Source organism: Gopherus evgoodei, chromosome 6, assembly GCF_007399415.2.
Source record: "Gopherus evgoodei ecotype Sinaloan lineage chromosome 6, rGopEvg1_v1.p, whole genome shotgun sequence".
Taxonomy (NCBI): domain Eukaryota; kingdom Metazoa; phylum Chordata; order Testudines; family Testudinidae; genus Gopherus; species Gopherus evgoodei.
Window position 1 is genome coordinate 58,636,439 of NC_044327.1, and position 19,933 is coordinate 58,656,371.

The 19,933-nt window shown below is 42.2% G+C and overlaps 1 protein-coding gene across 1 annotated transcript in view; it reads left to right on the forward strand.

Moving 5' to 3' along the window:
• Positions 1 to 445: 445 nt before the first annotated feature.
• The window catches only part of CEP120 (centrosomal protein 120), a 67,652-nt gene continuing 48,164 nt past the window's right edge, over positions 446 to 19,933 (forward strand). The window contains 5 exon segments of the mRNA XM_030566431.1: positions 446 to 846; positions 4,758 to 4,914; positions 5,868 to 5,982; positions 8,548 to 8,689; positions 11,759 to 11,907. Of these exon segments, the coding sequence (XP_030422291.1) occupies positions 798 to 846; positions 4,758 to 4,914; positions 5,868 to 5,982; positions 8,548 to 8,689; positions 11,759 to 11,907 (612 nt within the window). The 5' untranslated portion in view covers positions 446 to 797.

A 19,933-nucleotide genomic window follows, 5' to 3' on the forward strand; every position in this document is an offset into this window, starting at 1 on the left:
TCAGCACTCCTGGAGTGCTGTAATTATGTCAACTTTAATTGTAGCTCGGTCCTTCTAACGTAGCACTCCTTTGTCCTGCACCCCTTTCAGTGCAATGTAACAGTCCCAGGATTGCAGTAGCTGGGTTAGATGTGTATGCAACTGAGGCTACCGCCAACACTCCCTGCAGCCCCCCCCCGGAGCTTTTCCTCGCACCCCAGCCCTACGGCACTGCTAGGAGGACGGATAACATAATTGCAAGCGCCCCTTTTTCTCTTGCTTTTGCACACCCCCATCTAGAGCCTTCGGGGTGTCGTTCTCCCGCCTCAGCCAAAGGTGGCGCTGCTCCACACACGCCGCTTCCTCCCACCCTAAACGCCGGGCTGTAGGTTGGCCGGGAGTGACCCCACACCGGAAGCGGCGCTCTCTCCTCTTCCACCCTAGTCTCTGTGTTTCTTTGTCCGCCAGGGTGCCCGCTGTGGCTTGGTTGCTAGGCGGAAGTAGAGTGGCGGAGGCAGCGGTTTGGTTTAAAGCGCGGCCGAGGCGGCAAAGGGCTGTGGGTGGCGGCACCGCGAGCGGAGCTGGGCGCGGCGGATCTCGCTCTCCGGTGGCAGCAGCTTTGTGCTCTGTCCCCATAGAGGTTGGAAACGCTGCATGTGGGGACCCCCCGCCAGGGCCCGAGACTCCCTTCTCCGTAACCGGACTCAGCTCAGACCGGAACACCGCTCGCCCCGGCCTCAGATCCCGACCCCCACTCACCCCGCAGGCTGCCAGCCTTAGCCCGGATCCCCGATTTCACATACAGCCCCAAAACAGAAATGGTCTCCAAATCCGACCAACTGCTCATCGTTGTCTCCATCCTGGAAGGTAGAGTACTGAGCTGTCCTCTGAGCCCAGAGCTGGCTCTGGCTCCGTGCACGTTTGTCTCCTGGCATTAACATCCTTGCACTCTTTCATTTTCCCTTTCTGTTTGTTTTTGGACTGTGTAAATTTTGCTAAAATACCACGATGATGGATTTAGTAATCCTTGTAACATGCCAGGATGTGGGACTGAATTACTTTTAAGTAAGGTATATGGACTTGCCTTACAACTGATGTGTTTTTTTTTTTGTTTTTTGTCTGATTTCTCTCTTTATTACCAACAGGGAGTACTTCATACGGAATATACAAGAATAGTTTCAGAACTGAAGTTACATTACTCCTTAGAGGCACAGTCTCCATCTAAGTCCCGGTCTACACTAGGAGGGGATAGATCTAAGTCAGGGGTAGGCAACCTATGGCATGCATGCTGAAGGCGGCACGCAAGTTGATTTTCAGTGGTGCTCACTCTGCCGGGTCCCTGGCCACTGTCTGGGGGGGCTCTGCATTTTATTTAATTTTAAATGAGGCTTCTTAAAAATTTTTAAAACCTTATTACTTAACTAAACTATTGTTGTATGTAATATATTATAGACTTATAGAAAGAGACCTTTTAAAAATCTTAAAATGTATTACTCAAATGCAAAACCTAAATTAGAGTGAATAAATGGAGACTTGGCACACCACTTCTGAAAGGTTGCCAACCCCAATCTAAGTTATGCAGCTTCAGCTATGTGAATGTCATAATTGCGGTGAATCGACTGCTACCGCTCCCCCATTGACTCTGCCTGCGCCTCTCGGTGCAGTGGAGTACAGAAGTTGATGGGAGAGCTCTTGGGGATTGATTTATACCTCTAGACTAGATGCGATAAATCAACCCCTGGTGGATCAATCACTGCCCACTGATCCGGGGGGTAGTGTAGTCTTAATAAAGTCAGAATTACTTAAAATCTAAATGAATGAGCAAACTTCCATTAGTTTTGTTGAAAGCTCTGTGGACCAAATTCAGCTCTGATTTAAATGGCCATGTTTCTCAGTGCAACTGACTAACATTAATGGCAAGGCTGATGTAGGGCCTACATATCTTAAGGGTCTCCTAGCCACTACCTCCCAACTGGGAAGGTGAAGCAGGTGTTTGGGTAATAACTGTGCAGTCTTTAAGAACTTCCCCCCCCTTTTTCTGCTTGCTTGCCCTGGATGTTGTAGCTAATTCAGGGTATTGCAAATAACAGAGTACTCCTTCTAAGGTGTTGGAGAGTAGACGTATTAAACTTTTGCTTGTCTCATTTGCTTTATGGTGGTGCTCTCTCTCTCCAATTGTAAATGACAGAAAATATTGAAAGAAAACATTCATTCATGTAACACCGTGAAATTAGATGGTGTAAAAATCAGTTCCAGGGTTTTAGATTAATCCCTGATTCTGGTTTACTTGAGGGAAAGTGAGTTTTCGGCTATGTATAAGTTAGAATTGAAACAGTAAAAGGGAAACAACATTTTCAGTGTTGTAGCTGCTGTTTGTATGATTACTTTAACAGAAAGAAATTGGTGAGGGGGAAACTAATTTTCAATGTTGTTAGAATGTTTGATAGTTTGTGTATGATCAGTTTAATGTTTTATTTGCACAGTGCTTTCACATATAAACAAACGGGGAGTGGAGGAGGAGACTTTTTAAAAAAAGAAGGGGTTGGGGGAGAGAAACGCAGACAGGGTGACTGCAAAGTTTTGTGTATTTTACAGATGTAACTTAAAGACAGGTATAATTCTTGAAACTCTTGATATACTCATGGCGCTCAACTCTACTCAGCTTTTTAAAAAATTTGTATGTCCCTTTATTTGCCATATCCTAATGATCCATATCTTAATTTTTTTAACAAAATAATAATCAAATAAAGTTTGATACCTGGACTGACCAAACCCTATAGAAATACAATTTCTTTAAAATATAAAGACAAAAGCTAACATATAAATACAAATGAAGCTGAAAGGTTTAGGTATTGTAAAAAATTCCATGCAGGCCTCATGTTCCTTACAGATGTATCCACACCTCATTTCTCTACACAAAATGTCTTTACTTGGGAGAGAGCTTTCTTCTGAAAATCGTGTCAGTTTGGACATACACTTTGTAAATGTGATTTACAGCCTTCTGTTAACTTTCTAAAATTTTGGTAGGTAGGGAAAGGACGGTTAAATAAATATCTCGGGCTTTTTTATGCTTCAGTTGCAGGTTTTCCTAAATTAATGTTACTCTACTCTGTCTGAAATATCTGATTATTTCATTATTATGAGGCACTTTGTGTGTTTTCTGTGTTTCCGCATTAGATTCTCAGTGAATGACTTTGGGAAGATCTTTTTCAAGAAATTGTTCTAAATGTTATTTGTAAAGTGCCCAACACTACAGTATATAATTTGAAATAACTTTTCTCATAATCTGATAACAAATTTTTGAGACATAACTACAGTAAATACAAAATACATGTTGATTTACATTCACAGTCATAAGGAGAAAAAACTCTGTCTTGTTTCCTTAAAATGAGAAATCCATTAGGCCAGAAGAGTGTTGATTCAGACTGCTTTCTTATCTCTCTTGTTTCAGGAGTTACTGCTATGTAGTAACTAATTGAGAGAGGCATGCTGGTCTAAATTTTCAAAAAAAGATAAACTAAATTGGGTACCACCAATTATCTTAAAGAAGCCTACTTTTCATAGAGTACTGAGCTCCCACCTCTTTAAAAGTCCCAAGTAGTACTTTCAAAATAACTTGTTACATTTGAAAATGTAGGCTGCATTTTATGAAGTGTTGAGAATTTTAGGATGTATATAAATATTTGCGGTCGTAATAATGTTCCTTTTCCAGGTGTATATATAAAAATTTGGTAAGACTGATTACTCTTTATGGACCAATAGCTTTCAAGATTCAGCTTATACTTGCTTTAGGAGGTGATTCTACATTTCTACATTCCAATAATACAACTCAAACATCTTTAGTGGTAATGCTCCTGGGCTGAAAACTTGTATACCAAATTTAGATAGATGCTAGTCAAATCCCTAAATAAAGTATTGTGAAAATTTGGGGAGGGAGAATTGCACAATGCCTATTTGGTTGAGTGTTTTTAATATCCTGCTGTTATGAGCACCCAAATCACAAAATTAACAAACGAACACAAGAAGTATGACTCCATCTTCATTTGCTCTACCCATTATTGTTTTTAAAAAAATAAGAACCTCACATCAGGTTGGTGGAAAACTTAATGGCAGGTTGTAAGGAACCATTTACAAATAAATAAATAGTCTGCACCAGCAACATTCCTGCTATGTATCTGACTGTATTGTCCGTCCAACTTGGATTGCAAGCTCTTTATGGCAGGCAGTGAATTATTCTTGCTTATGACAGTACTAGGACACTGTTGGTGTACAACAAATAATGTAAAAATTCAGCCCTGGCTCTTGAGATAAAGTTAGAAAAGATTGTATATTATACCCATTTAAACAACCCAATGAACTTCCAGAACTAAAGGAAAAAAATCAAAATATCATAGTAAGTACCTGATCCTATATACATGAGAGAGTAAAATTACTCATTTGAGTAGTTCCATTATATTTAATAAAGCTACTCACTAGTAAAGTTACTGACATATATGTTTGCATGGGACCGAATGATTAAAAGCCAGTTTTTTAATAGAAATTTATTTATCACATATATTTACTCAGGATATTTTTTTCTACCTTTATATGTGTTGAAGTCCACCTTCCACTTCTTTTTAAAATTAAGATGTGGAAAGTATATTAATACATATTAAAACAACTTCAAGAAAAATGATACAGGAAACTTATTTGTACAGTTTGTTTTTTGTCAAAAAACAGAAGTTCTTCTGTGTTTTTAGGAGAGATGCCTGATAGTTGTGCCTTTGTATTTTTTCCAGGACGCCATTTCCCCAGACGTGCAAAGCATATGCTTGTGGTAGAAGCGAAGTTTGATGGTGAACAGCTAGCTACGGATCCCGTGGATCATGCGGACCAGCCAGAGTTTGCCACTGAATTGGCTTGGGAGCTTGATAGGAAAGCACTTCACCAGCACAGGTTACATTATAAAATTGTCAATTTTGTCATTATTTTTATCTTTACAGCCAGTGAAAGCTATATGTTTGGTTTCTAAAAAATTTAATGACAGTAGTACCAAGGTGGATTTGATTTAAATCACTAGTCAGGAAGACTTGATTTAATCATGCATTTCTACATTAAAGTGCATTCTTCTTGGTGTTATAAGCTTAATACATATTCTTCAGAATTCAGATAGATGTAGGTTTCATTTTTAGAAGGTACACACTATACATTTTTGAAGTGATATTTATTTTGAAAACTTTTCAGATTAGTTTTATGGCTATATCAGAAAATGAATAATTGTTTGGTTATTTCAATTACCCAAGGTAATTGAAGCAGGTATTTATGAAGTCATCTGGAGGTGCTATCTCCAACTCAACAAGTTAATCATTAATATTTGGAGGATTTTCTTGCCATGCTGTATTAGGAGGAGAACATCACCAGACAGACATTTAATTTGTTTTATTTAACTAAAACAACAACGTTTATGTATTCTGGATTGTTTTCCTCAACCGCAAACATATATCATATTTTAACAAAACAAGCATTTGAATTTAGTTAAAACTAAGTGGTGATGAATGTTACATGTCTGAGAGTAGAATCGGAACCCGCCTCTCTTTCTGGTGAGGAACAGGTTCATATAATACCACTATATCTTTTCCATGATCCCTTGGGCTTTAGAAGGGTCTCGTGAACTAACTTTTTTTAAGTGGGTTTATCTACCTCCTTATCATTTATAAAAGTGTTAGATTGTAGAAGTCTTACAGTACATTCAGTTTGTACCATAACTCGAGGTAAACCAGTTAAAAAGTTGCTATATTTTCACATTTCTTTTATACTGTCATCTTTCCATGCTGTGACATTTTTCATCAGTTGAGTCTGATTACAGGGATTGTTGGCACAAATTGGATTTCATTCTGGTATTCTTTCAGGCTACAGCGTACGCCTATCAAACTCCAGTGTTTTGCTTTGGATCCTAGATCTTCAACTAAGGAGAATATAGGCTATATTGTACTCGATTTAAGAGCTGCTCAAGAAAAGAAACAAGTATGTTATTTGTTATGAAGTGATGGTAATAACTGACAGTTTGACAGTACTTACTACATTTTCCATTTTTGTAGGTACTGAAGTAGTTCTTAAACAGGATTTGAGAGCTCTGCAAATTCCATCTGAAGGAATGTTGACTCATCAGAGCATAAGGTTCAGAACCTTTTCAAAAGAGATTTTAATAGCATGTGTGAAGAACAAATACAAATATTCTGTATACATTTTATTAACATAATGAAATGTAAAATATATCTGACCCTTAAATTGGTCATTGGAGATTACTGTGACATGGCCAAGTTAAACATGTGTGAAGTTTCTTTTTCCTTCCTGAATTTTAAAGATTTTGAGAATTGCAATATTAAATTTCATATGAAATACAAATACATCAATAATTCTCTGTAAGCTGTGTCTAATAATCAGACTAGTATTGGGTTTTTATTTTTTTGTCTGTGATTGAGTAGTTGGTTCTTATTTGCTGAAACAACCAAATTTCCATTCTTAAAAAAAAAATAAAAGCCCTCGGATCATGACAATGAAATAATAGTACACAGAAAAACACTCAAACAATGATTAAAATGAGTGAGAGACTGAGAGCTGAATCTGTTTAGTTTATCAAAATCATGACTGAGTGGTGACTTGATTACAATGTTTAAGTACCTTCCCAGGGAGAAAATACCGGGTACTAAAGGACAAGCTGAAGCCAGTAAGTTTTAACTAGAAATAAGGTAGACCAGTTGGTGATACACTGTCTTTTGTTGGCCCAACTTCTGTTGCTGAGAGAGACAGCTTGAGGATTGTCTTGAAGAAGATCTCTGTAAAAGCATGTCTCTCTCAGCAACAGAAGTTGATCCAACAAAAGATATTACGTCACCCACCTGGTGTCTCTACTATCCTGGGACCAATACGTAACACTGACAGAATAAGTACATTTTTAACAGTGTGAAACTGGAACAAATTACCAAGGGAAGTAGCAGATTTTCCATCTCTTGATATCTTCAAATCAGTCCTGGATGTATTTTTGGAAATTATGCTTTGGCCAAATGTAAAATATAGTGCTCAATACAGTGAAATTTAATGCCTATGATTAACAGGAGATCAGGCTAGATGATCTAATGATCCTTACTGGCCTTAAACTACACCATGCTGGTCATACAATAGCCTGGAGTCCCTAGAGCCATAGGTTCCCATTTTAGCGGGGTTGAGAAAGCTTGCGTTCCATACAGTTTTATCATGTGAGGAGGGTTTATCAGATGAGATCTTAGGAAAAACAAGATTTTTCTCTATTTTGATTAAAGATTCTATGGCGGTTTTAGCCTGTTATCTTGTTGAATATGCCCAGGCATTGGAAGGAATATGTGGAGTTTTTTCCTCTAGGAGTCTAACTTAAAATATGGCCAGCTAATATGGCTTCGAATATGTCAGTCTGTGTCTTGATTCAGTTTTTTAGTTATGTTAAGCTAATTGGATTTAAAAAAAAACCACACCCTCTTTGTGTATTAAGACAGTGCTTATCAGTCTCACAAAACACCTGTGAGTTAGGATGCAACCTATTATACAGATAGGTAAACTGGTATACAAAGAGAGGTAATGACTTGCACAAGGTTATGCAGGGAATTAGGGCAAAACTGGGAATAGACTTCAGATATCTTGACTTCTGCTCCCTCTTCTGCAGTCATTAAGCCACAGTTGCCTACCTTAGAGGAGAAAAAGAGGGACAGAGAGAAAAAAATCTTAAAAAGGAAAAAATAAAGTAAAAGGCTAGTGTTTGGCAATTTTTAGGGAGCTATTTTTTTAGGTGAATTGCAGACACTTTTGAGTAAACCTTGCTCAGGGATGCCTGGGATGGGGCATGTGCAGAAATGGCAGTTTACCTTCCAGTCCCCGTTTAAGAGGGCTCCCAAACCTTTGGAATTTGAGCACCTAGTATTGACCTGGAACACAAGGTCACAGTGCCACTTTGATTTGGCCCAGCCACTCCTCTGTGATGATGGAAAGGTCGTTGGGCCAAATTTGAGTGATCAGTGATCTCATGTGCCAGATCACAATGCCTGCAGCAGGGAACCATGCCCAGCCTTGTGGGGTAGGAGGCGCCTCTGCAGGGTGAGTCTGGGGCAAGCTCGCTCTCTGCCTCCTCTTCTCCCTGCCACCCTCCCCCAGGTCTCGGGTGGGGAGGGAGAGGTTCAGTTTCAGATGTTGCCATGGAGTCCCATAAACCTCTTGCTGTAATTTTTTTTTTTTTTTTTTTTTTGCTCCATCTTAGCCTTTGGAAGTGCATGGGAAGCAGCCTATCAAGGCATTGTTGTTAGACCTCTAGACTGTTAGGCAGAAAGGTTTGGTCCACATCAATCTACCTAAGAAATTTCATATAACAAAACCAAAGCTATTATGGTAGAACGTGACAGAGAATCAGTCTGATATTTTGAAAATAAACACACAAGCTCATCTTAACTCTGCTACAGCCTAACTGCCAAAAGATGTATTTCAACCTGTTACCACATTATATGCCTTTGCCATTCTCTGCTTTCTTATTTTTGAAACTTTTTTTTTTTTTTTTTAATTCTGCAGGCACCAAAATGGTATCCTTTGCTCAGCAACAAATATATTAAATTTAAATCTGAGATACAGATAAGTATAATGCTGGAAACTGATACAAAAACACCAGTGGATGGCTTTAAAGCAAAAGAAGCACCTCCAAGAGAAGGGAAAGGTTAGTAGCATAATTCAAATTTAATTACATTTTATTTAGAAAAGTTTTTGTTTCATGTGCCTGAAGAAAATATGGTTTATTGCAAATCATTGTTTTGGGACACAAGTGCATTTTACTTTAATAGCATTTTTATATAAAATATTTACAACCTGTTACAGTGCATGTAGTACATATAAATATAAGCCCTGAGTGCAAGGGTTATTTTATAATGGCTTTCCAATCATATCAGGATCCAGTAAAGTGTCTGTGTGCGTTTGTTTGTTTTTAATAGGATGGTTGTGAGGTTTGTGTCATTTAAAAACAAAAAAGCTGCTTATTTCCTTGTCAGAATGTAGTTTTGATAGTACTTAAGATCATAAAGTATTGAAATGAAGTAGTCTAGAAAGGAGGCAGTAGAAAACATGGGTAAGAGTTGATCAGGGCACGCAGGAAAATAAAATACAGATACAGAGATGGATTTTTAAAGCAGAAGGTGCAAAATTTAATTAATGTTTAGTTTAAGATGGGAGAAAGCTGGTGCTCTCCTGCTCCAAAACGAGTGTGACTCATAGATCCCTTGGCAAAGGATCCTCTTTCTTTGTAAATATTTCTTGCACCAGATCTGAAACACTACCTATTTATCTATAGAGAGTAACATGTAATATAACTCCAAATGCTTGTAATTTGTTAAGAGTTATAATCACTGTGAAATGTGTATGGGTAATGTTTAAGGAATAATGTACTGAAAGTATGCTTGATGGACTTGGAGTAGAAATTTGTCACAAGGAGACAGTGTCTTGGTGATGGCCCGTATAGGCAAGGGGGAGTTGTCACTCTGCCTTGATTGCCAGTGATGCACTAGAAAGACTAGGTTGTTTAGCCCTGCATAATATGAAGGCTATATCTACAATACACTGCTTTTAGTGACACAGCTGTGTCACCACAGCCGTGCCACTAAAAGTAGTGCAGCATAGCTGCTGTTTGTCAGCTCTCCTGCTGACAAAAAACTTCTGCCCACAATGAGCGGTGTTCACGTTGTTGGCAGGAGAGCACTGCTGCCGGCAATGTGCTGTTCACACTGGCACTTGTCTCAGCAGGATTTTGTTTTTGTGTTTTGTTTTTTTTAACACCTCCTGAAAGACTAAACGTTTGTCTTTCAATTGCCAGTGTAGATATAGCCTAAGACTTTTGAATGGGAAACCAGCAGAGGCAACAAGAAACAATCAAAACCACTGAGGTAAAAAAGAAACTTTACAGCTAGGCAGGGTTTCGTCCTATCTGTGAATAGAAACCAAAACTCTTTTCAGTATAATATAATATGGGGAAGGACACTATGCATCCATTCACTGAGGGAACCCCTGCAACAGACTGAATTTTGGCAGGAGGGGAAGAAAGTCAGCTTTCTTAGATACGAAAGGTAACTATTGATAAGTGTAGACCCAGGTTCATGCGTTCTTGTTTTTTTAATTGTAACCATTTGTTTTTACCACTCTTTATTATTTCTAGTTCAATCTTTGTTTTTGAAAACTACTCTGATTTTATTATGTGGGAGAAAAACAAGTTCTCACTCTGAGTTTAAAGCAACAAGCTAGAGGCAGCTTTATTTTCAAGCAATTGCAAATGCACGGGAGAGTACTGTTGGGCGGGGCTTCCCCTCCCGAGGCAGGTCTCCATTAGGTAAACAATTAGGCAAGCTCTTATACCTTTCATTAAATATAGTAATCAGCAACAAATGTATTTTGTTATACATTTTCTTTCTGATATCTCACTTTAATTTTTGCCACAGTCTACGTTCCATTCTTAGCTAACACAAAGTCAAAACTGTATCTCTTACATTCTGTTCTCATTCGCTTTCTACTCGCCTAGCCCTTCTAGTCTCGTGTTATTAGAGTCCATGTCAGCCTGACTTTGGTAGCCTGACTCTTGCTCTATTCCTAGACACTGGGATCTCTAAGTTCAAATTCCCTTTGTCTCTTTCTCCACTTACACAGTTATAAATGCTCACAAGCTCCTTGTGGTTTACAGGAACAGTGGTTTAAGGTAAAACTGGAATGCATGTTTGAGTGCAGAGGATCTGGGATTTCTGTAAGTACCCAGGGGCTGGATATCACAGAGGAATGATTCAGAGGGACTCAGGAATTGTTAACCTGTTGACACCTATTGTTAACCTGCAAGGCGAAGCTTGGGCTGGCATAGCCCAGACCAAAGTGCTTGAGTGGCTGAAAGGATGGTGGTGTTAGGGAGCTACCACAGGGAAGACTCCCTCTTCTGGAGGCAGGGGTAACAAGGTGACTGTCAGTCCGGGGTGCCCTGAGAACTGTCACAACAAGACAGTTCAATGCAGTGTTAAATGGCATCATGTTAAATAACCTGTAGTCAGGGTTGGCTGCCTTCAGCCTAACTCACTCCCCTAAATTTTCCACCCTTCCCTGGGAGGAGGAATGAGGGCATATGTGAAAGGTTTTTGAAGTTTGTGAAGACTCAAGGTCTTCCCTGTTTCCCACAGGCTAATAGGCACCACCAGGTATCTCCTAAGTCTTGAGTGGAGACAGACTAACTAGGTGAGGGAATGAGAGTGGTCAGGAGGAGCCAAGAACAGGGAGGTGATGGGCAGAGACAGGGATAATTTGGAGGAGACAGAGCAGAAGGAGTCATGCTTAGGGTGGGAATGGGCATGTGAGTTGGTGTCTGCTAGAGCATACTCCCCTCCAGAGCCTGGGATTCCCAAATCACCCAAGTCTCTCGGTTCCTCTGCTGTCAGTAAATGCCCAGGAAACCCACTAGTAAAATGTTCTGGTCCACATAGAAGATGCCAGTCTGATATTGCTATTAGTTATGCTTTTCGCTCAAGCAATCATCATTGTCTGTTTGTGTGATGGATCTAAAAGTTCCAACTCTGCTGGTGGCCCAGGTGGATATCAGTCTGATGCTCCATGATGTAGTTTTGGGGTGGGAGGGTTTCAGTTGTGTGGTTTTTGTTTGTTTGTTTGTTTTTGATTATTATTTTTATTTTATTTAAGAACAGATGAAATACACATCTGGAGATGTAGAAGGACATAACGATATAAATTCAATTATCTTCTTTTAAAGTGCCTGCTCTGCTTTCTGGGCTAGATCCTAAAAACATTGTAGCAGTCCTGAATGAGGAAGAAGGCTATCATCAAATTGGACCAGCAGAATATTGCAGAGAATACTTTGTTTTGTCTGTGACTATAGCATTTGCCACACAATTGGAACAGGTAATGATGATTATTCACCTTTTAAGACCATTATGCCAATAAAACGTTTATAGTTTGTGAAAAAGTAATGGTTTGGCTATTGTTTTCCTATTTCCTGTATTCTGGTACAAGACTTTCACCAGAAGATGATAAAGATTTAAAAGATAAGAATAGTATTCATTTTGGGCTAGATTTAAAGTTGTATTTTGAAAAATTATGCATTACTTTATATTTGGTAAGAATAATTTTATGTGAACAGTGTAAGATTTATGGTGTCAAACCATTCATTTATTTTCTTCAGCATTTGGGTTTGTTAGTGGTCAGATGGGTACATTGTCATCACTCAGCAACCTTAACTGATTTCTAAAATAGTGGTTTTTGGGTTTTTTTGTTTGGAACTTGCCAAGTTGTTTGGTTTTTTAAAAAAAAATTTCTTTGTAATTCTAAATTTAATTGCAATCAGATCAACCTAATCATGGAACTGTAGTTGCAAGTTTGTATAAGGGAGATGTTCTCCACATTTAATGTTACACACTTACTTAGCTGAAGCTTGAAAACTTTTGGTCCTTCATCTTCAAAAATACAGATCGCTGCCACTTGAGGTTAAGGAAGCTCTATTTCCTATAGAAATACCCTAAATCATCCTAAGTTGTTCTTTGAGTGCTGTCCCTGTGGGTGACCACTCTAGGTGACGGTGTGTCCCGGCGCTGTTGATCGGAGATTTTTCGGTAGCAGTGCCTGGTTGTGGCGCACACACTCAGTTGGTATCTCCCGCCTCATTGGAATCTTCCTGAGTGCGTGCGGCCCACACCCTCCTCAGTTCCTTCTCAACCATCCTCAGCTAAAGACAAGACTCGGGGCAGTGTTGCCTTCTCTTCCCTGGTCTTTATAGGAAACAGTAACAAAGAACGTAGAAATAATTAATAATTACTTCCCAGTTGTTTACCTTCCTTTAGTATAGTTACATAGTTAGTTACTTAGTTTAAAAAAAAAAAAAAAAAGCCCCTCAGGCTTGTCTCCCGTTGAGACACTCTCCTCAGCCATCTCTAATTCATAATGCCAGGAGCTTCAGGATTCAAAAGATGCATCTCCTGTCAGGACTCCATGCCACAGTCAGATGGGCACTCATGTTGTGTGAAGTGCCTCGGGGACACCCACATCCCCGCGAAGTGCCTCCATTGCGCAAACCTTAAGTCAAGAGCTCGTCGTGACAGGGATCTACAGCTCAAAATCCTGAGGATGGAAAAATCCTTACAGCTGCTGTCGGAGGCGGGAAAGGCTAAACCTGCTCCCTCACACTCCCCAGCCAGATCGGAACCGGTGGGAAGCGTTACTTCACCCTTCCTGGAGCAGAGGCAAGAAGCACAACAGTCTCACAGAAGAGACTCTAACAAGGGTAGGAGGTCTCCTTCGAGATCTCTACCCTCTGTGCTGACAGCACCAAAGACAGGTGCCTCTGCCTGCTCTAATGCCTCAGCCACGGCTCTGACAGAGCACAGAGGCAGGGACCCGACTTCCCACTCTGGGAAGGTCCTTGTGGATCCGGTCCCCACAGCGCCGCAAATGGCCTGGCGCGGACTTGTCGCTCCTCCTCGGCACCGCAAACAGCCTCAGCGCCGGCACCGCGCTCCTCATCGGCACCGACAACGGCCGCAGTGCAGACAGCGCACTCAGCCGCAACAGCGAGAACAGCCATGATGCCGACAGCGCACTCAGTCTCGGCACCGAGCCTGTCTTCTACCCGCGCACCAGAAGCAGACCCCCTGCAGGGCACCTCTAAGCAGTCTGCAGCAACACTCTCATTCTCACTTTCTCCTACTAATGAGCTAGAGCAGAGAGTAGGCTCAGCTCAGCCCAGGGAGCAGGAGCGACAGTTTCTCACCCAAAGTGACCTTTCAGTGCTGCCTGAGCCTCACTCTCCGCTCCTAGACACACAGGACTCATTTCTTGAACAGCCACTCGCTCCACCTGAACTGGCTTTCACTGACGGGGAACTTGATTTACAGCAGCAAGCGGAGTTCTCTCCTCCTGCTTCTCCTCCACAGGCGCCTCTGCCACCTCAGGTCATGGCTCAAGGTCAACAACCTCAGTTTATCCTCCCCACCCCCCCCACCCCCCGTGGGCGGCACCTGAGTTCTCTTACCCTATGCTTTGGCCTCAGTGGTACCCATGACAACATCCTCCTACCAATCATCCTCCTTCTGTGCCTCAGTCTCCTGCTCCATCTACTTCTAGGAGCCTCCTCCTGAGACTGGGAGCTATGCACCATATCCTGACTCACCGACCACTAACTCTCCACTAGCCTCGGATGAAGCCCTCCTCCCTTCACCTCCACAGGCTGTGGATGACTGCAAACAGTTTCAAGAGCTTTTTAGGAGGGTGGCACTCAGTCAAATATCCCCTTAGAACAGGTTCAGAAGACGCAGCACACACTCCTCAGAATCCTTCAACCGTCTGCTCCCTCAAAAATTGCGCTCCCTATAAGCGAAGCACTTATGAAGCCAGCTGACACACACTGGCAAACCCCAGCCTCCTTAGTACCAACTTGCAAGAATGCTGAACGTAAATACTATGTCTCTGCAAGGGACACAGACTTCCTATTTTCTCATCCACCACTGAACTCTCTTGTCATGGATGCAGTTGCACAGAGGACGACACAGTCACAATATCGACCCACCTCGCAAGACAAGGACCTTAGACACCTTAACGTCCTGGGCCGCAAGGTTTTTACGTCCTCTGTGCTACAATTCAGAAATGCAAACTATTCTGCTCTCCTCACCAGTTATCATTTTGATAATTACAATAAACTTTTTGAATTTGCCTCCTACATTCCAGAGGATAAAAGAGCAGACTTCAAATCAATCCTCACTGAGGGCCAACTGATTTCCAGAACAGCCCTACAGGCATCTTTAGACATGGCGGACACAGCAGCCCGTACCACTGCAACTGCTGTGGTTATGCATAGATCCTCATGGCTCTCCACATCTGGCATTCCTAAAGAACTCCAGACCAAAGTGGAGGATCTCCCCTTTGATAAGGGCAAACTTTTCTCCAAAAAAACTGATGAACTCCTCCATAGCATGGAAGATTCTAGAGCGACACTGTGCACCCGGGCACTCACCCATCCCTTCTCAGGAGACAACGATACCAGCCCTACCAAAGACCACGCACACATCAGTACTATCGTCCTCAACCCAGACCATATGACACAACTAGGAATCGTACTAGACCCCCCCCCCCCCAAGCACAGACAAAATCAAAATCAAGCCACCACCTTCCGTCCATCGGGCAATAAACAACAGTTTTGAAATGGTGGTTGAGGGCCTGCATGACCGCCCCTTGATTCCACCGCTTACTTGCCCATTTGGCGACCGCCTCCAGAATTTCCAACATGCCCGGCAGCGGATTACACAGGATGGCTGGGTCCTCGAAATAGTTCAGGCTGGTTACTCCATCCCTTTTATATCCTACCCTCCTACACTTCTCCGTCCCTCTTCAGGGACCCTTCTCACGAGCAATTACTTCGCACAGAAGTGGCATATCTTCTGCAACTAGATGTGGTGGAACTGTGCCAACGCAACATCAAGGAACGGGTTTCTACTCCCATTACTTTCTAACGCAGAAAAAGACCGGAGGATGGAGGCCTATACTAGACCTACACTGACTGAACAAATTCGTGAGGATACAAAGATTCAAGATGGTCACACTGGGCACAATAATACCTGCAATGGATCAAGGGAACTGGTTCACAGCCCTTGACCTACAGGATGCTTACTTTCATATATCAATTCATCCAGCTCACAGATGCTTCCTACGATTCACAATCGGTCACGACTATTTTCAATACAGAGTTCTTCCTTTCGGACTCTCCACAGCACCAAGAGTTTTTTCCAAGACTCTAGCCGTAGTGGTGGCTCACCTCTGCAAACATGAGGTCACACTGTTCCCCTACCTGGACGATTGCTTCATCAAGGGCAACTCCTATGGCGAGCCCTTGATTCCACGCATTTCGCCATTTCCCTCTTACGCAGCCTAGGCCTCCAAATAAACTTCCAGAAATCCACCCTGACACCTACCCAACAGAGAGAGTTCATCGGAGCTCATCTTGACTCAACACAGAGGAGGGCCTCGCTCCCATACAACAGATTCCTCACTATCATGCAGCTCATGCGCACGCTCTCTATTCGTCCCAGGACACAAGCAAGAATCTGCCTACAGCTCCTCGGCCACATGGCAGTCACCACCTTCATGGTTCAACACGGCAGGCTACACATGAGATGTCTCCAGGGCTGGCTCAACTCCAATTTCAAACCCAACAGACACACCTTAAGGATGCTGCTAACTTCTCCTTCCAATGTTATAGCTTCGCTACAGTGGTGGACAAGTCCAGAAAACCTGTGCACAACAGTTTCCTTCCAGCAACGATCCCCAATGCTCATGCTCACCTCGGATGCTTCCCTAATCGGTTGGGCAGCGCATCTAGGGGGACACAGCACAAGGCCGGTGGTCCACATCAGAGACGCATCTACACGTAAATCTCTTAGAATTTAGAGCAGTGGGGAGAGCATGCCTTCACTCTCTTCCCTCATAAAGAACAAGTATCTGCAGCTCTTAACAGACAGAGACAGATACCATGTATGTACTAGTAAACAGACAAGAGGGAGCCCGATCACATTCCCTTTGTGTGGAAGCCATTCGACTATGGAATTGGTGCATACGACATCGAATACAAATCATCACTACCAGGCTGCCACAACACTACTGCTGATGCATTCAGCGGGCGCTTCTCGACAGAACACGAATGGAAACTGTATCCCGCAATACTCCAACAGCTCTTCTCCCTCTGGAGCACCCCATCAATAGATCTCTTTGCTACGACCATAAAACAAAAATGCCCGCGGTTTTGCTCCAGAGCACGATTCAGGACTGCACCCTAGGAGATGCATTCCCCATCCCATGGAACAACTACTTCCTGTACGCCTTCCCACCGATCCCTCTGTTACACAGGATTCTTCGGAAGATCATGGACGACAAGGCTCAGGTCATCCTTATTGCCCCGACTTGGCCAAGACAGACGTGGTATCCCTACCTACTCCACATGTCCTCCCGTCACCCACGGGCTCTCCCCACCAGGCCAGATCTCCTTTACTAGGACAACAGATGAGTTCTTCACCCTCAATTCCAAAAGCTCCACCTCACAGCCTGGTTCCTTCATGGTTCCAAACCCATGAACTAGCCTGTTCCGAGCAAGTCCAATATGTCCTCCTGCACAGTAAGAAAGACTCCACTCATAAAACCTACCTGCAGAAGTGGAAGTGTGTTGCTTTCTGGTGCTCACATAATCATTAAGCACCCAATAACGTGAACCTGCCTAACATTCTAAACTACCTCCTGAAACTAAAACAGGATGGACTTTCGCTCAGCTCCGTCAAAGTGCACCTGGCAGCGCTTACCACCTTCCATGACCTATTAGATAGATACTCACTCTTTACCCACCCCACCATAAAATGCTTTCTCACGGGCCTGCAAAATCTCTACCCTGAAATTCACCCAACAGCGGCTGCATGGAATCTTAACTTCGTTCTTCATGCTCTCATGAAGCCTCTGTTTGAGCCCTTGGCTACCTCCTCTCATCTCCATATGTCCATGAAAGTGGCTTTCTTAGTTGCCATAACATCGGCAAGTAGAGTTGGTGAAATGAGTGCCCTGATGGCCCATCCTCCCTACACTAAGTCACTTTGAGACCACATCCTAAATTTCTTCCTAAGGTGGTATCAACCTTCCACCTCAGCCAACCTATATATTTACCTACTTTCTATCCCAAACCTCACAAGACTCCACAAGAGGCAACCCTGCATACTCTCGATGTCAGGCGAGCAATCGCCTTTTATTTAGACAGGACTAAACCATTTCGCAAGTCTCCACGACTTTGTTTCCATTGCCGAAAGATCGAAAGGCATGGCTATCTCTAAACAACGCCTATCCAAGTGGATCTCTGACTGTATCAGATCCTGTTACCATGCGAAAAATCTTCAACCACCCGAAGGCATTAGAACTCATTCCACTCGAGCCATGTCGACATCCGTTGCCTTCCTACAAAACGTTTCCATTCCTGACATCTGCTAAGCGGCTACATGGTCATCTGAACACACGTTTGCAAAACACTGTGCTCCCATGCAAGACACCGTGGCTGACACCATAGTAGGCCATACAGTACTATCTACAGTACTCACTGCCGCATCTCCAAAGTCCCACCAATCATAGTGGGTACTGCTATACAATCACCTAGAGTAGAGCACCCACAGGGACAGCACTCGAAGAAGAGGAGAAAGTTACTCACCTTGCAGTAGCTGAGGTTCTTCGAGATGTGTGTCCCTGTGGGTGCGCCACTCCCCACTCTCCTCCCCTCTACTTTGGAGTACTAGTAGGATTCTCCATAGTAGAGAAGGAACTGAGAAGGTTGTAGGGCGCACACACTCGGGATGATTCCAACGAGGCGGGAGATACCGAGTGCATGCGCCCCAACCAGGCACTGCTACCGAAAATCTCTTATCAACAGCGCTGGGACGCACCGTCACCTAGAGTGGAGCACCCAGAGGGACACATCTCAAAGAACCTCAGTTGCTGCAAGGTGAGTAACTTTTTTTCTCTTCTTTCTAAGATGCAACCAGCCCAGAAAAGACAACATGCGCTCTCTCTCTCTCACACTGTAATTGGGCTCAAAACTATCCAAGCAATAACTTTAATTAAATACAACCTATTTCTTCAAATATAGACACAAATAAATTTAGAGAGATTTAACGAATGGAAAAGGTGGTGCGTTCACAACAAGCTGCTTTTTGAATTACAAGGACACACATAATTGTTAAACATAAGTAATACTTTCAAATCAGTGTAGTTTTTAAATGATCTGATCTGTAACTAAAGTTATTTGAACTTTCTTCAAACCTTACAGAAATAGTCGTCTTTTCCTTGAGTAAATTTGGCAATTTTCCATGCCAAAATCATAGGGAAACAAAATTAGAGCTTTATAATGAAACTGGTTGGAATCATAGGACCAGATTTTGCTACTTTTACATTGAGTACCTTATTTGAAAGTGGTATTATTATACTTATAAGAAGCACACGAGATCTTTTTCAGGGGAAAAGTTAACACATGCGTTTATTGAAGATACAACAATTAGCATATGTATTCAGTCTCACATACAGATACACACTGTCCTGCCAGTCGATAGTATAGTTACCAGTCCAGAGTCCGGAGCAACCTAGTGGCCAGCTAGGTTGATCATGGGCAGGGAGGAGCCAGTTACTGTCAGTCATGACATGATGCTCCGGGGAAGTCTTGGGAGGACAAATCCAAAATTTAATGGCAAAGCATTCTGTTTATATAGTGATCTTCCTTCGTTGGGACCAATGAGTTTTGCACCGTCATGTTGTAATCAATTGCCGTTTGATAAGTGCTTGTTTTCTTAAATTCTTCTTCTTCTTTATTTTATTTTTTCATTAGTCTCTTGGGGAATTACCCCATGCTGGTTTTGATCACAGCTATCTTGTCCTGGTAGATACGTGCTTGCCTCATCTTTTAGAGTCATCAATCTGCCCTCCTTTGACATCTCAATAAGGGCATGTTACAATCTTCTGGCGCCTTTGTCTGTCCTCCTTAGAACATCTGCTTTGGTGATAGCCTTCACGCTTGTCTTCTAACGCACATGTTCGTCATTCACACACAAAACAGGATTGATTTACAGAGAACATTTGAATAGGAACATCAAATTGCAATGCAGGAGAAAATAATCATTGCATTCTTTTACTTATTTCAAAATACTAATTTTAAACCTACAACAAAGCGGTGACACTAAAGGTCTTTTACTGCCTTGAAATCAGCTTCAGACACAAGATTCTGGCAGATGTATCTTTACCAAGGCACGCGAGGCCATTCCTTTCTGAAAGCAGAAAGGAATGGTGGCTGGCAGAGTATGGTCAAATAATATCACACATCAATAAATTTAATACATGCTGCATTATTCTTTATCCTTCATTCTAAATT